Source organism: Semicossyphus pulcher, unplaced genomic scaffold, assembly GCF_022749685.1.
Source record: "Semicossyphus pulcher isolate SPU_LCO1_2020_fin unplaced genomic scaffold, fSemPul1.0.p SCAF_7, whole genome shotgun sequence".
Lineage (NCBI taxonomy): Eukaryota > Metazoa > Chordata > Actinopteri > Labriformes > Labridae > Semicossyphus > Semicossyphus pulcher.
The window spans coordinates 19,334,510-19,351,649 of record NW_027211748.1 but is presented as its reverse complement, the minus strand read 5'-3'; the positions used below and the strand labels follow the sequence as shown (position 1 = coordinate 19,351,649).

Genomic DNA, 17,140 nt, shown 5'->3' with positions numbered 1-17,140 from the left:
AATCAACAACAGGTAATTATGTTTTTGCTCCACCAACTCAACTAGTTCCACAACTTAACTGAAAATGGAACTTTTGTTGCCAAGCAACCCAAACATCCTCCTGCACTCTGTGTCTCCAGGTTACCACAGATCAGCTGTTTTTTGTCATGTGCATGTATCTGTTTGTTTTAATTTATCATCAACCAGTGAAATAAGAGTCTGCTGTGTGATTCAGAGGTACCAGCCTGATTAATGTAGACATACACGGTCTGCTGTAATGTTAATTAACAGTGTTCAGAACACCTGGCTGAGGCGGAGTGACACACAGAGTGAAAAGTCCCAGTGATGTTGTCTCAGCACTCATGGAATGCCTCTTGTCCAATCAGATGACTTGGTCGGAACTAACTGTTGTATAATAACAGACTCACTAAGTTAGAATTTCTTCCTTTATTATGTAACAACTGTTTCTGATAACAAGCTGCCGTGTTCAGGATGTCATGTCAGTCCAAGTGTTTCATATTTGCACATATGTGTATGATAAAAGTGAAATAATTCCAATTTAAAAGTGTTAGATAGATACACAGCAGATATGATCCAGCTTCAGTTAGGCACAATCTTATTGTCTAATATTTTCGAAATATAGCCAGATAAGGGACTGTTGGCTGTGACAGTGGCTTTTAATTTTTTAATTTATTTTGTATTTAATTTTTATTTAACCAGGAAAAAAGCTCTCAAGATTAAAAATCTCTTTTCCACGAGTGTCCTTTAAGCTGTATTTCTATTGGTCTGTGAGTATAATGAGAGCAACAGAACACACAGTCCTGTCTGTGATCACATACTTGGCTCCTTAAGCTGATTCTGAAAACTTTTCATTGGCCCTCTCTGACACTGTGATCAGGCTCGAGGCATGTGGTCAAATCAAATCAAAATGTTGTCAACGGGATTACATACTCCGATCGGTTAGGAAACAAACAGTAACCGTATAAACTGAACAATGGCCTCTGTTTGGGAGCCTTTAAGAGGTGCTCCTGGGACAGCAATTTAGGGATAAATAGTGAAACGAAGCAAGATGAGCGTCAGGCTACAAAGGATGACGGCCGTCACACAACAAAAATGCTTTTAAAAAATAGTGCTGGAAAAGAGCCAAAGCAGTTGTGTTTAGGACGCAGAAGCTCGCTAACAGTCCTCGTACCTCATATTTACAAGCATTCTTTTCCCTTTTTGTGAAAGCCCGGGGAATTGCAATGGGAAATTAGCACAAATTGTTTTCACTTCAACATTTAATTTGCCTGCTGTGGTCTATTGTTGCTCACATTCGACGAGGCCAGTCCACTACGGCCCGAGGCTCAGCAGCAGTGCTTCACCTCAGCCAGGATATTGTGCCATATACCACAATAAAACTGTTATGTGTTCCCCTGCAAGGATGCAGTAAATTTAATGAGATTGAGAAGTTGCCCTGAGAGGAACCAGTGGACCAAACCGTGCAGATATGTGGGACGATTCAATCCTTCAGGGTGCTTCTGTCATCTCCTCAAAGTACAGGAGTCCCATCAAGTTTGTTCTTCCCCGAGGTTTCAATTTCCCAATACAAGGGGGTCCGAGAAATCCTACTGTAGAGAACTATCACCATAACAACTACTGAAATTATCCCAAATACCTGTAGGTGCCCTATAAAATAAGCATGTGTGGAACAGCTGTGGCAGCTCCTCAGACTGCTCTCATCCTTCCTCCCAGGATCTGTAATGTCCACTGACAGCTGTAATCTTTGCCTCAATTAAAGAAAGACTCTGGACCAGGCAGGACTCTCAGTATATGTTCCTCTTATGGTCCTGAACAGCCAAGTGGTTTCTCGCGAACATGATCAGCCACCAAAGCCAGAAACCGAAGAATCAAATCGGGTATAAAAGGTCATTTTTTCTCCTCTACTGATGAATTAGAGACTTCGAGGTCCTGCGGTTCACCCCAATGTTTATTTGACTTTTCAAAAGAAATAAACTTTACTCTTTGGAAGTGTTGCCAGTTCTTAACCAGGATATGTATTGTGATCCACTGAAAATCCCCCTTGGGTGCTCTCCCAGTCACCTTTCCCTTTCTAACTAATTCATTGAAAACAGCTCCAGACCTCTCAGTTCAATATGAATCGTTCTCCTTGCTCTCCCCTGAAAGCACTAAAGAATTCGGCACTTTTTCGTGTTGCACAACTCAAAGAAGGTTAAAATTTCACTCAAGTTCTCTGCGTCTTGATAAAAAAGACTGTTTCTGTGTTTTGGTGCATGAACTGCAGGGTTAACATGTGGAAATCCTTAAAGAGAGTGGTGCTGTTAGTGGTGAACTCACTGTTGCTGCTCTCCTTCTCCAGGCCACACAGGGCGTCTGCTGCAGTCCCTCTGCTTCACCAGTATGTCCTTCCTGCTGCTCCACATCATCTATCAGATTACAGTCACCAGCCTCCTGGCAGGGGACTCCATCTCCTCTGACTTCAACTGTGAGTACTCTGCAGGCTTTATGGTCAAGGCTCTCAAGTTAGTGAACTTTGGTTATTGTGTTTGCTGGAATCAAAGCACATCGCAGGTCAAGAATCCACAAGAGAGATGCAGAGTTGACTTGACTGTCTGCAAACTTTTGAAAAACAAAATAAAACACTCTGCTGTTTTGACAAAAGTTTACAGACTAATAGTCCAGACCTATTAGTGCAGGAGAAAGATCTGACTGAACCCGACATAATTCTGAGATAAGAGAAGAAGAAATACTTTGGGTTGTTTTATATTTCTATAAAAACCAATCAAATTGTCTTTGGCAACACTAAAGCAGAGATGCAATGACTATTGGCAAGACAGTGTTGGAAAGGGTTTTTGTTTTGGTGGAACATTTGCAACCAAAGAGGCAAGCCCTGGCATTTAACTGGCTTTATGCCGAATCACCAAGAGAACCAAGCAGGCCTGCTCTATTGCCAAATCCAAATCTGTCAAAATGAGTTATTTTAGCATGTTGGTTGCTGCTGTGTTGATGTTTTTGTTTTAGAAGAGAAGCGATTTTAGGGTAACACACAGATGAAGAAGAAGAAGAGAGAATTGCGTCTAAAATAGGTGGCGCTTCTACACAAAGTCTACATCCTGACGAATCAAGCCACATGCAAACGTATCTCCTCAAACTATTTTACATACCACTAAATGGTTTTAGGGCTGCACGGTGCAGTGGTTAGCACTGTCACCTCACAGCTAGAAGGTTCCATGTTTGAATCCCAGTTTGGAGGAAGTGGGCCTTGCATGGTTTTCCTCCGGCTTCTTCCCACAGTCCAAAGACAGGCTCGTTCGGTTTATTGGTGACACTAAAATTGCCCGTAGTTGTGAATTTAAGCGTGAAAGGTCGTCTGTCTCTATGTGTGAGCCCTGTGACTGACTGCCAGTCAGTCACAGGGTGTACCCCACCTATCGCCCAATGACATAGACATGAATTATATTATCTGAAAACAGTGTTCAAGCTGCTACTTTGTAGAAACCAGAAAAAGTGAAAGTATCCAACCAAAAAAAATTCCAACTCTTCCCTTCAGGCCTCTCTTCAAAGCCAGATCGACAAACACATAAATGTGCTCTGACTAATTACAGCTGCAGGACTAGTACATGAGGGACCAGGGTTAGGCAATGGTTGGTGAGAGATTGCAATTATTTTTGGTTAAAATTCAAAATGAAACAAGCCCTGCATTGTATTTCAAATCTCCTTTCTCTACCCTTCAATTGGCCCATTGTGAAAGGAGCTGAAGCCTGATTTATAACTAATGCAGGAGGATGGAGGAAGTCCCGCCATAGACGCCTGGGGCGTACATTTGGATTTATAGTTTGATGTCTGATTTCTCACATTTATACAGTTTAACAGTAGACGGATGAGTTGTACATTAATAAGACCATATTGTGCTATGTTAACAATTCTTTTGCGATACAAACAATGGTTTGGCTGGTCTATTTCTGAACAGAATTGTCGTCAAAATGGCTTTGATGATTCATTAGCGAGAGACACGCCTCTGATTTTTTTCAGATTAAGAGATTTTGCTTGAATTGGGAGATGAATGGATGTGAGTATGGGGCTGCATGTTTGGGAGGGAGTTGTCCATTCTGGCCAGTCTGGGATGGAAGTGTTGAAGGTCGGGGAGGAGGAAACATCTCAGAAGTGAGTCACCGGAGTCTGTTATGAGCTTCAGGCAGCATCTGAATAAGGAGAGATGGGAGAGGAACGCACATATTGCAAAAGAGAGGTAAAGTAGGGAATAGAGGATGAATGGATGAGAATAGAGCTAGGCAGAGGGAAGGATGAGGTAGAGAGGAAGTAGATTCTTCCTTCTTAACGATCTCTACCAGCATCACAAAGTTGTGAGCAGCTGTGTGATGTCTTCGTAGCTACTATAGCTCCCACATCTAGCAGGTATAGATGTAACCTGTGATGTTCCAAACACATAGCCACCATTAACATTTTTAATCCTCAAAACAGGAGAATTAATACAGCACACATAACTGCCTCTCCTAATATCACACATTGATTACTGCAACTCTCTCCTGGCAGGCCTTCCTGCATGCACATTCACACCTCTGCAGATGATCCAGAACGCAGCAGTGTGACTGCTCTTCAATCAACCTAAAACAGCACACGTCACACCTCTGCTCATATCCCTCCGCTGGCTCCCAGACGCCGCTCGCATCAAAATCAAAACCCTGTTGCTCGCTTACAAAACAGCAACAAAAACGGCTCCTGCCTACCTGAACGCCCTCATCCTGGTCTACACTCTGTCCCGCCAACTACGCTCTGCCAGTGAAAGACGTCTGGTACTCCCATCACAACAGGGCCCTAAGTCGCTTAGTAGCCTCTTCTCCACAGTAGTCCTCCGGTGGTGGAACGAGCTACCAAACTCCATTCGGTCCGCAGAGTCCCTTTCACCTTTAAGACGAAGCTAAAGACCCAGCTCTTTATGAACACCTCTGACCTGTAGGATATTGACGCTATTTTTGATGACGACATTGAGGATGTAGTTTATGCTGATTAGGATTTTCATGAAGATGATGATGACTATATTGATCTTGTTGATGTTGCTGATGATTATTATTATTTAAGAAAAACAAACGGCCAATACACTGCCTGTTGGCACCAGTGTCCGATCGCAGTTGAAGCTGTTTGTTGACTTACTTCCTCATAGACTTTTATTTTGAAATACTCACGCTGTGCTCTCATGTTCGACCAGAACTGTGAGATCTCAACTTGTTGGGTGTTCATGGCGGCCTGTGTGCACACACGTGTCCCATACATTACACAGGCTGTTCAGTGTTTAAACTCTGACCTGAGCCATTGATGCTTGGTTGTATATCAACAGGAGGAGGTGTCGTTTTTTTTCAGTCTCAAAGTTTTCTACCCAGAAAAACTGAGTGAAGACTCGCTCCATTTCCAGGGCAAGCTGAAATATGCTCTCTAGTAATGACTCAAAGTTCTTAAAATATCCTTACTTTTATTGCATTTTGTCACATCATGAAGATTTATGAATCGAACACATTCCTCAGTGTAATTAGCTTCCTTGTACCATATGGCCACGAAGAGAAGAAGAGATTCTTGCAGCCAGTTAAGCAAACACTGTGAGCTCCTGACTCAGTGTTGGAAGGTGTTAATAGTTGGCCCTGGGCTTCTCATGAAAATGTATCAAACTGTAAAATTTGAATGTGTCTAGACACGGCCGACCCTGACCTTGTTTTCTAATGACTTGTTCTCTATAATGAAAGTAACTCTTGCATCGAGTACAGCCAACTCTGCTCAGGAGGCAGAACGACGGACCTTATCGCCTCAGGCAGAAACACACAGAGCCGTTCAGAAGGGCAGATTAAATATTCACTGAAGGAAATCTTTATTAGTGAGGTCTCGGGGGCTGCAGGTTTTGGCAGATCAAACCCTGGTCTGAAGAGACATCACTGTTTTTCTATCCATCTACTGTATTTATCTATGTATCATCTATCTGTCTGTCAATGTATGTTTATTTTATACGCAACAGTTACTTGCCATACATGCAAGTAGTTTAATTATTAAATCTTTGCTTATTTGTACTTTTAAATGCTTTAATTCACACTTGCCTTAAAATAAGAGAACTTGTCGAATTTGACCAAAAAAGCGAACTACATTGCTTTAAATGATAAATCCTGATGTTTAACAAAGAAAACACCAAAACCAGTAATGAACTTGCTAAATTGGGGGACATGTTCCTTAAGTCCATTGCAGAAAATAGTCCCCTTAAACCCTGTTTACTCCTGATTAAGTAACGTTCTCTTAAAACTGCTGTGCCAGCTGTTTAGGAAGTTATGTCGTCTTTTTTGTTAGCTGTTTTTGTCTCACTAGCTGCATGCATCAGGCATACCAATGTCAGTCAGGCCACCTCCTTCATCCAGACTAAAAGTTTTGGATTGCATTGAAAACACATTCATGGTCCCCAGAGGACGAATCCTACTCACTTTGATGAACCTCTTATCTTCTTTTCGGACCCGTATTGGATTGATTGGCATTCAATTTGGTACAAACATTTCTGCCCCCCTGAGGATGAACTGAAATAATTTTGGTGATCCTTTGACTTTTTATTTAGTGGTACCTGCCTGTCTGAACTCTACCTTTTTTATGCTTACTAACAAATGTTAGTACCTTACATGCTCAACTTAAATAATGGGCATTGCACATGATATACCAGCTAGACTTCAGCATGTCTCTAAGTGTGAGCATGCTAGCATGTCCACATTAGCTGTAAGTGCCTTACAGAGCTGCTAGCATGGCTGTAAACTCAGTGCCACTGAAAGGACTAATACATTGTTTGTTATGGTCATTTCAGTGGTCGCTAGCAAATTCCTGCTCACTGTCTAACTTGCAAGACCACGCCATTGTATGGTATAAAAGTAGTTTATTTGTAATATGCAAGCTCGTGTTAGAGCTAATGAGACACAGGTGATGTAAGAGAGGTGTGTTCCTGTTCCTGTACCTATGTTATAATAACTTCAGCAATACTTTTATTGGCAAAGTTTTGGGAAATGCCTGATGAAGGTCTTTTACCGAAATGTTGTCAATTAATGTATTAGACAGTGTACGGGAGTTAGCTTACAACTTTTCTACTACATTTTTGGCTGTTGCTTTTATTTGATAGGACAGTAAAGAGTGACAGGAAATGTGGGGAGGAGAGAGTGGGGGATGACATGCCCCAAATGGTCACAGACCGGGAGTTGAACGTGTGACCAGTGCGTCAGGACTGTAGCCTCTGTGCATGGGGAGCTTGCTCTACCAACTGAGCAGCGCCCCTGCACTTTGGTAATTTCAATGGTAACAAATGTATCACGATACCAAGATTAAATCTTTTGATGAAATAAATACCCTTAAATAACACGTTAGCACTATTAATAATTAGTGTTGTAAACATGCTGAGTTTGGACTTTCTGTCAGTCAAAGTATTCAGGGTTTAGTTTCTCACACTTTATCATAAAGCTCCAATGGTTCTTGGAAAAAACACACCATCTTGAGTCATTATCTGCAACATTTAACAGCCAAGTCTCGGTATGAGCTTGGAGCTGCTCAGGAATAACTTTATAATGAACAGCTGGTGGATCATGGCCGTCATTTCACGATTAATGAGGCGCAGTGTAGAGAAGTACAACATCATACGCTCAGGATAAAAAACTTTATATGAGCTGTGAATGAAAAATAACTACAGGTCAGTTTTGTGATTAAGAAAAAATCCCTTGTTCAGGCCATTGCCGACAACATTAATGCACAAAATGTTACATTAAAGACTTACGATGTTGCCAAACTGTGATGATTTATACACACATTGTTTGAATCTCTGCATCCTGAAGTCAATGTTATCCTATTCCTATTTTTATTTTTGGGCTACAAATGAAACAGGAAGTCGGACATTACACTCTTTGTCCTCATGATCAGCCTCTTACAATCCAAGTACAAGCTTTATCTCAGATTTCTCTGTCTGGTATTTAGCCCCTTGACACCCTCTTCCTCAAAGCAGCCAAGAATAAACAAGGAGTCGTCCGTGTCGGGTAGGCGGTTATCCTCCCTCTAGATAACTTCATGTCATTTCCTCTGCTCGCTGTCGTCCAAATACACCATTAGAGCAGTGAAATGAGCGGAGTATGAATGAGAGAACGCTTCCCAAAAAACCTCCAGCTGTTAGAGCAGGTCAGCGACTGGTCACCAGATGAGCCGAGGCCGGCTTCCTTTGGAGTCATCCGTCATTCCTGTGTGCTGACTCGACATGCTGCGAGCTGCGTTTACTAACAGTCGTAGGCGTCTGTATTAACCGTCAAAGAGCAGCAGATGGGTGGAGCGCACTTTATTTCAGATACTGTTAACTAAATTGTCAGATATTGACTGACTTTCAAAATACTTTCCCGTCATTGTCTAAACTTCTTGCCTTTTGTTGTCCGTACTGGCAACCCACAGCCCATCTGGCAACCGAGCGGGATAAAACAAACCATAAAAAAAGAATTTGCATGTCTGATTTGGCCCATTTCTGCCAGCAATGGTCGTTTCATCAGCTCATAAGGAGCAAACGGCCTGTTGAATGGCTGTTTTGTGACCAGCACCCCACCTCATTCAGACACTTGTTGACCTTTTAATGCCCGCCTTATTCACACACATCCTGCCCACTATTCCTTCAGTGCGACACATTCACTGCATCCTCCCTTCGCTTACTGATAGTCTGATTATAATGACGGCGTGCCGAGTTGTTAACGCTGCATATCACAACTCTCTGCGGAAAACTGTGACTGGCAATCGGCCCCGGGGATAGAGGAGAGAGTGCCGAGAAACGCTGCACTGAGAGGTTAACGGCCCAGCAAGTACAAAGGGTGTTTTATGATGTTCACATAAAGTCTGAGGACAGGTATTTTTGGTGCTCAGCTGGGGTGGAAAGCGGCCTCGCCTCGCCGGGCAGAAACTCTCACACTCTTTTCCAGAAGTCTCCATGCTGACCGTGTTACACAACATTCCCCTCCTCATCTTAAGGATCAGCCTGGCCTGACTTTACCTCCAGCATTCCTCCTGTATGATTTCACACACAGGACGTCTTAAGTTGGTTGTTGCATTGTTTAAATGTGGGAATTAGTGAAAAAGACTATTTTGCCTGTGGTCTCTTGGCTCTCATTTTAAGCTGTAGAGTTTCTTTTTGAAGGTATCAATGAGGCTTTTAGTAATCTATGACCTTAATCAACCCCTGGAGGAGATTATTAGCGATTACAACAACATCATTTGTCCTCACCTTTGGCTAGTAACAAACAGCTAAGCAACTGGCTAATTTAGTAACTTATCAGGTGTAATGCTAACATGTTAGCAAACAGTTTACTACTGAAACATCCTGCAGAGCAATAAGCCCGTTTCATTATGATCATATTTCTCACAACCTGTCTGATTAAGTGTTGACCAAGTCCCAAGAATAACTGGGTGTAGCTTACGAGCTAAATGTTGCTTTCCTCACCAAGCACAACAAACCAGGAAGTGTATATCTGACTTATGTGGTCTTATTAACTGCTCATGGTTTAATTCATGCAGCTAAATGATGTTTCGAGATGCTTACGTGGGAGTTGATTATCTGTGGGTTCAGTGTGTCTGTGTATTCATGACCCTTTACTATCACACAGAACCATTTGATTAAAATTTAGTGTGGAAAAAAACAGTTAATCAGTTAATGGAGTTTTCAACTTCAATTTCTGCAAGGTAGGGTGAGTTAGATGTGTTCTACTCTAATGTTGCTTAAAAGCAGAGCATGATCTTCTTTAAAGGGGGGCTCTTATGCTAATTTCAAGCTTCATGTTTCACTCTGTGATACCTGTCGAGTAGCTTAGCGTAATTTACAGTTTAAAAAACTAATTTTTCTCACACTGGTGCTCTGTGCAGGCCCTCAGCCTCTGCCTGAAAACGACTCAGTCAGCTCAGTCCCTTTAAGAACCCCCGCCCCTACAAGCCCGCTTTCTCCTGATTGGCCAGCTCTCCAAAGCCTGCTGAGGCTGCACTTTGTGACGTCACAAAGTGTAGAAAAAACTCTGTGAAACCTGGCGTTCACAGCTGCCTGCAGACTGAGCTGAGAAGCCTGGGGATTACTCCAACATACTTTTACTTGCAGATTTGAAACTTCACTAATTTTTAGACATCCAACATTGTAACATTATATATGTTTGTGTTAAAATGTAAAACACCCCCTCTTTAAAGTAAGAGTAACTACTACGTTTGTAGATAACTATTGTTTTTCTTTTAGGCACAGTCTCTTACGCATTAACCCAGACACTTTATATTTTATATTTTCACTTATATTTAAGTGTTTTTTTTGTATTTCTCTAATTTTGTACTGTATTTTTGGAGCTATCTGACACTACAATTTCCTTTGGGATTAGTACAGTTCTGTCTTATCTTATCTTAAATACAGTAAATGCCTATAGAGTAAATAAAGACAGGAAACAAGGGTCCCTGCTCGGCTGTATTTGATCAGATTATATAGTTATATAAAGTGTGTTTTTTAATCAGAGACGCACTAAAGGAGGCCCAAGAATAAAACTTGACTGTTTCTTATTTATCAATTATCCTCATCATCGTCAGCCAGTATAAAAATGACTTGTTTTTTTAATTAGTTTGTAATACTTTTAACTTGTATGCAGTAAAGATGCAAGGTGGTTTAAAAACATATCAGCTTTAAATCTTTATATCAGAATGTGTTGCTGTATCACAAAGTAACAACTTTATTGTATTTATTGTTGAGACTTTTTTAGCCTTCATTGGCCCGCTGTGTCGCAGCATACAGTAGTTCATATAGTCATCACACCATCTAATGAGCAGTTTAAAATGGGAGTAGATGTGTGAAGGAGGACAGACTCTTCAGTGTTTTAACAGATGACTTGGAGGAGGTCTGTGGTCGAAGTGTTTGGTGTCAGAGGTTATGTCAGAGGTTAGTCATGGCGGCTCCTCCCATCACAGATGATCTTTCTCACCCACGTAACACACATAACATCTGTGAGAGTTAAACGGTTCCTGCAGCTATTGTTGTCATGAGTAATAAAGAAACACCAGGGTTTGTGCTGACACTCCATTATTGTTTTATTCACCCTGGGTAGAATTCGGAGTCTGTTTCCTGTTTCTGTGCCTGATAGTGTGACTCATAACTTTACTGGATACTTGTTGTTTGTAATTAAGGAGCCTCAAAATCATCTTTTGTCTGATTTTTTTGACAGTTTTTTGATGATTTTCATCTGTTTGCAATTGAAACGTGACTGATGGTACTTTTCATGACTTAGCGCTGCAGCTAGGAGGTTGTAAAACATATCTGATACATTCTGAGTCCACTATTTTAGAGACATTGAACCATCATCCCGTAAAACGGTTTCTCTTTGTTTAATATGCCGCTGTGATATTGAACAAAAATACCGTTTTAACAAGAATTTCTGCAAAATCATTTTCAAGCTCAGCAACCCTGCTGAATGTAGAAGTGGTTTTCACACAGAGTGATAAAGTGACTCTGTGCTGTCTTCAACGCCACAGCCGGAGTTCAGCACCTAATTAGCTGCTAATACGCTGACAAAACAGCCGGATATTTCGATATGTCTCTCAGTCGAGTTCCTAGAATCCCGAGCTGATGTGGTATTTTCTCTGGCAGTAAAACAAAGGGCAGTTCTTCTCCGTGTGCCGGTTGAATACCTGGAAATCTCTCTCTGAGCACTGGAGTGACGTTCAGGAACACTTAAAGGAGTCCGCGCTTTGGAAACAAACAATCAAATTAATTGTTTTCATTGTGTTGTTTTTACACGCAGGTTATCTCAGCAGTAAGCACAAATAGATTGATTATTTTGTCATGTGAAAAGAATTTACAGCAGAAAATGATAAAAAAAAAAACAGCTGTTAAAAATGATTTAAGTTTAAGTATTTCTGAAGGGATTATTAATGGTTGTGTAATATTTTATTGACATCCATCCATTCATCCATTATCTATACCGCTTATCCTGTTCAGGGTGGCAGAGGGGCTGGAGCCTATCCCAGCTGTCATTGGGCGAGAGGCGGAGTTACACCCTGGAGTGATCGCCTGTCAATCAAAGTGCTGAGACACAGAGACAGACAACCTTTCACGCTCACATTCACGCCTAGGGGCAAATTATAGTCGCCAATGAACCTAACGAGCATGTCTTTGGACTGTGGGAGGAAGCCGGAGAACCCGGAGGTACCCCACACATGCACGGGGAGAACATGCAAACTCCACACAGAAAGACCCCCTACGTCCAAACCGGGATTCAAATCAAAAAACCTTTTAGCTGTGAGGCGACAGCGCTACATACATACAGTTAATTGCAGGAATTGGTTTTATATGCTAGAGACAGTATTGGAAATCATCTCTTCATACATGTGTGAAAGTTTTGCGTACAAATGCGCGATCACCTTTAAAGTAAGGAGCATGTAAAAGTGTTATCTAAAGGTGATGAGATTTTCTGGCCAAACCATGTGAATATTTACTAACTGAGCTCATGTTTTTTCCAGGTTCGTCGTGGGAGAAATCTATCAGACAAATCGGCTTTGAGAGGTGAGAAAAATAACTCTTCCATAACAAATTAATTCCCTTAGGTAGCATTTTCATCTTATAAGAATAAATAACTATTTTTAAATGTATTTATTTTCTATATCCTGCTTCAAAATGTATGTATCAAGATGATTTAAAACATAAAAAAACTTTTTTCCCCTGATAATCATCAGCCCGTTTTACACTGCAGTTCCGCCTGAGCACCGCAACGAAGCTCCGCCATCATGCAGCCTTTGCCATTTCACATTGGAGTGGTGTCGTGTATGAGGGGGCTGTCTAGTGCAATTCAGATCCAGATGCTCTTCAGGAAGCGATAGGACACAGCTCAGTGAATGCTTTCTGTTGAACAGGAGCTTCACCAAATTCAACAGAAAATATTGCTCGTCTTTGAGAGGAATTAAGTGTGTTTTTCTTTTCAGAATCAGCAGCAAAAGCCTGAAGAACACATTTTTTTCAAAGATCAGACACGTGCTCCTCTTTCTCGGCATTTTCAAGTAGCAGGATGTCGTTTGTTTGTGCAAAGAGTCCTAAATATAGCACACACAATACAATTAAACTCCACTTTTTGCATTCAGCCACACTGACCTGTCCTCTGACCAGCTTTAAAATGCCCCTAACCTGTCCCTGTGTGCATTCTTGATGAACACTAAACCCAGTTACCTCTGACAATACGTTGACAGGCCTATACTTCAAAGCTTTTGCTGCTGTGTTTGTCTCCTCACACCCCCGTGATCGTGTTAGATGTGGTTTCCTAAGTACGGGAATGTCCGAACTCAGCCACATCCTTTTTCCAGTACTCAACAGCCCTTGGTGGATAGTATACTGTAAGTGGCGGAAGTCGAGCCATAAACATTTTATCCCGCCTGCATTTACCTGTTTGTGTTGAGGATCATATACAGTATATACAATGTTTACAGCTGCATTTTCTGCTTGAGCGGATGCTCCCTTTTTACTGCCTGTACGGAGGAAAATGAAGCAAATTCAATCAGATGTATAGGAATCACAGAGAAGGCTGTTTTGTTTCTATCCACCCAAACAGATCCTTCAGTTCGACCTTTCCAAGTCCTTCATGAATACCAAATATTTATATGGTTTTGGGCGAATTTTTGCTCCCTATATTTATAGTTTTCACTAAAGTCTTCAGAGTAATTGCGCCTGCGGCCCGAGGCAGGACAGGTCTTAGTAATAGTGATGTTTTTATAATCCTCTCACATGACAAACAAGGGGAAAGAAGGAGTCATTGAAGTTGCTGGCTCAACCTTGTCTGTCTGTTTCCATCTCTTTCATCTGTGTGAGGATGCACAAAGCTCCACAACAATAAAGCACATGGAAAAAAGACGTCCTTGATGAGAGTGAAGTCGCCAACAGCAGCCCAAGGCCCAACTATTTATCTGAGTGTGCGCTTTCCATCGTGTTTGTTAGCACCCTATTTTCAACTTGTTAACTTTTATAAGCTTAGTATCCATTCAAGGCCAGAATGAGATTAAAATGACCAGTTGCTTTATACCTCCATCCAAACTCTCGTTGGCTTTCTTCACGGCAGCCTGCGCCGCAGCATCACCAGTATGTTGTGTTTATTGTAAACAGTTTAATTACACTCGGAGCTCAGCATGAAATGTAAAGACAACGCGCTGCCGGGCCAAACACAGGATGCAGTGTGATTGTTGTAAAACTGAAATAGAAATTGGTTTGCATGATTAAAGTGAGTTTTAAAGCTTTTGAAACCTGTTAGCCATTTTAAGGACAATTTTTATTTGCTTTAATTGTACATGCAATCATGACACCTCGTAAAGCCTGTCCTCGGGCCGCACGAACACATCTGACTGGCTCGTTCGCGGCCTGAAGTTACTGCTGCTGTCATGGCAACAGGCAGCAGCCACTGTTTCGCTTCCTGTTTGAATAAACCTTTACGTATCAAGAAGGAGGTGAGAAGGCTAATCAAATAAGAAAAGTTACAAAAGCCTTGTGTACATATAGCGAACATAAGGACTTTAAACAATGTCATATTATAGTGGATTTAATGAAAAATACCCACTGTGTCGAGCAGAACTGTAGTAGGTATTATTTGTTTATAAATAATTGTAATCTGCACACAGTGTCTGTTTATTAAGTTTAATGGGAAATAATAGCTTATTGTTCGCACTACCTTATTATGATCAATGGATGTTGATTTCCAAGGGAGTAAACATGTTTTTCACAGTTTAGTAAAAAACCTTATTTGTTTGAATGGAATTTCACTCCCATTTAAAACCATCAAGCCAGATTTCATTAAAATGGGTGGTACTCCATATAAAAAGCTGAAGCAATCAACACAACACATATTAAAAGAACAGCTGAGTCGTGGAAAAATACAGATTCCCATGCATACGTGTGAACAGGTCGTGTTTTCTGATATCAGTAATATCTGTTCTTATGAGTTTTAGTGCAACTGTAGGAGAAACAAGGAGAAACCCAAGGAGAAACTACACGCTCTGAAGATTGTTGGACCATTTCTGGCGTCTTTAAACACTCACAGAGACTTGAAAGATTGGGACAGACAGAGGGAGGTGACATGTGACAAATATCCCCGTCCAGAGTCGAACACACGACAGCACAGTTATTTCTGGGCCTTTTCCAAGTGAAAATAACAAGCCACCACAAGTCCCTGGATTTCTTAGAAAAACTGTTTCATATTAAAAGTGATCATCCACGGACAGCTCAGATTGTTGTCCCCTGTCCCATTTTCCATCGTTGAGCTTTGATCCTCGCGTGCAAGATTGCTCCAAATCCCAATTTTGCGACGTTTTGGAATTGATCCTACTTTCAGGACACGACGTCTGCTTTCTGTCAACACTCATTCTCTGTTTTTGTGTTTGTTTTCAGTGTGATTGGTGCAGATGCGGGGAACGGCATCCGAGTGTTCATCCCCGACATCGGCATGTTTGTCGTCGGCTTGGCCATCTGGCTGCTGTGTCGCAGTTTGGTCCAGAAGAGGCCGCCTGAGGACATGGCGCAGTACAACGCCGACTTTGATGCAGGCGAACAAGTGGGTTTCATTTGTTGGGACATGTGTGTCTATCTGTCTAGCTGTCTATCTAGCTATGTGGCTATGTGGCTTTGTAGCTGTCTATCTAGCTATGTAGCTGTCTATCTAGCTATGTGGCTTTGTAGCTGTCTATCTACTTATGTAGCCTTGTAGCTGTCTATCTAGCTATGTGGCTTTGTAGCTGTCTATATTGCTATGTAGCTTTGTAGCTGTCTATATCGCTATGTGGCCTTGTAGCTGTCTATATTGCTATGTAGCTTTGTAGCTGTCTATCTAGCTATGTAGCTTTGTAGCTGTCTATCTAGCTATGTAGCCTTGTAGCTGTCTATCTAGCTATGTGACTTTGTAGCTCTCTATCTAGCTATGTAGCTTGTAGCTGTATATCTAGCTATGTAGCCTTGTAGCTGTCTATCTAGCTATGTGGCTTTGTAGCTCTCTATCTAGCTATGTAGCTTGTAGCTGTATATCTAGCTATGTAGCCTTGTAGCTGTCTATCTAGCTATGTAGCTTTGTAGCTGTCTATCTAGCTATATAGCCTTGTAGCTGTATATATAGCTATGTAGCCTTGTAGCTGTCTATCTAGCTATGTAGCCTTGTAGCTGTCTATCTAGCTATGTGGCTTTGTAGCTCTCTAACTAGCTATGTAGCTTGTAGCTGTATATCTAGCTATGTAGCCTTGTAGCTGTCTATCTAGCTATGTGGCTTTGTAGCTGTCTATATAGCTATGTAGCTTTGTAGCTATGTTGCTATCTAGATATTATGCTTTGCTATCTAAGTCTTTTTTTCCAAGAATGGCGGTGATATTTCATTATTTCTACTCTCAATGTTTTTTGTTTTTACCATTAATTGTCTTAACTGGTGAAAAATGGCTGTTATGTGATGTCTTAAAATCCCTTTTGTTTAAGCAAAACCCAAAGATATTCAACTTATAATGACAAAAATTAAAACATTTACATTGTTATAAAAAATTAAAGAATTTATCAACCAATTTTTTTTTGGCTAAGTTAATGCCACAAACTTTAAAACCGTTTACAACACCCACTTTGGGAACCACTGCACTAAGGTTTTTATATTGTTCATTGTCAACATTGATTCACAACATAAAAACTGTATGCAAAATGTACTTACATTAACTTGACTTTACTATACATTTAAATACTGTATGAAGCCATCACAAGTTAAGTTACGAAAATCCCTGCTGAGGGTGTATTTCTGCTTTAACTCAGATGAGTGATTTGACAGTTTACAGTTGGTGGTTGGTGGTAAAGTGACACAGTTTCAAGTATCTAGGTGCACAGCAGCTAGAAACATTAAAGAAGCCAGAAAGTGAAGAATGTTCTTGTGAATATAAGGCAGAAAATGTCTGAACTTGGTCAAGCTTACATTCTCCAAACACTTCCGATGACCACAAACCCCCTATAGAAACTTCTGTGCACAAACTGATTTCTGATTTGTGGACTGGAAAAAGGAACAATTATTTTTCAGGCTATGAGCTTGCAAACATTTCCAGACTGCAGTTAAAGTTCACTGGCATTTAAAATACGCAAACAAGTCATAACTAATCAGAT

The 17,140-nt window shown here is 41.1% G+C and overlaps 1 protein-coding gene across 1 annotated transcript in view; it reads left to right on the top strand.

Annotated features, from left to right (window-relative positions):
• Positions 1-17,140, top strand: part of LOC138611497 (piezo-type mechanosensitive ion channel component 2) — a 93,561-nt gene that overhangs the window by 11,994 nt on the left and 64,427 nt on the right. The window contains exons 3-5 of the mRNA XM_069684649.1: positions 2,339-2,464; positions 12,508-12,550; positions 15,410-15,572. Coding sequence (XP_069540750.1) covers positions 2,339-2,464; positions 12,508-12,550; positions 15,410-15,572 — 332 coding nt within the window. The remainder of the gene's footprint in view (positions 1-2,338; positions 2,465-12,507; positions 12,551-15,409; positions 15,573-17,140) is intronic.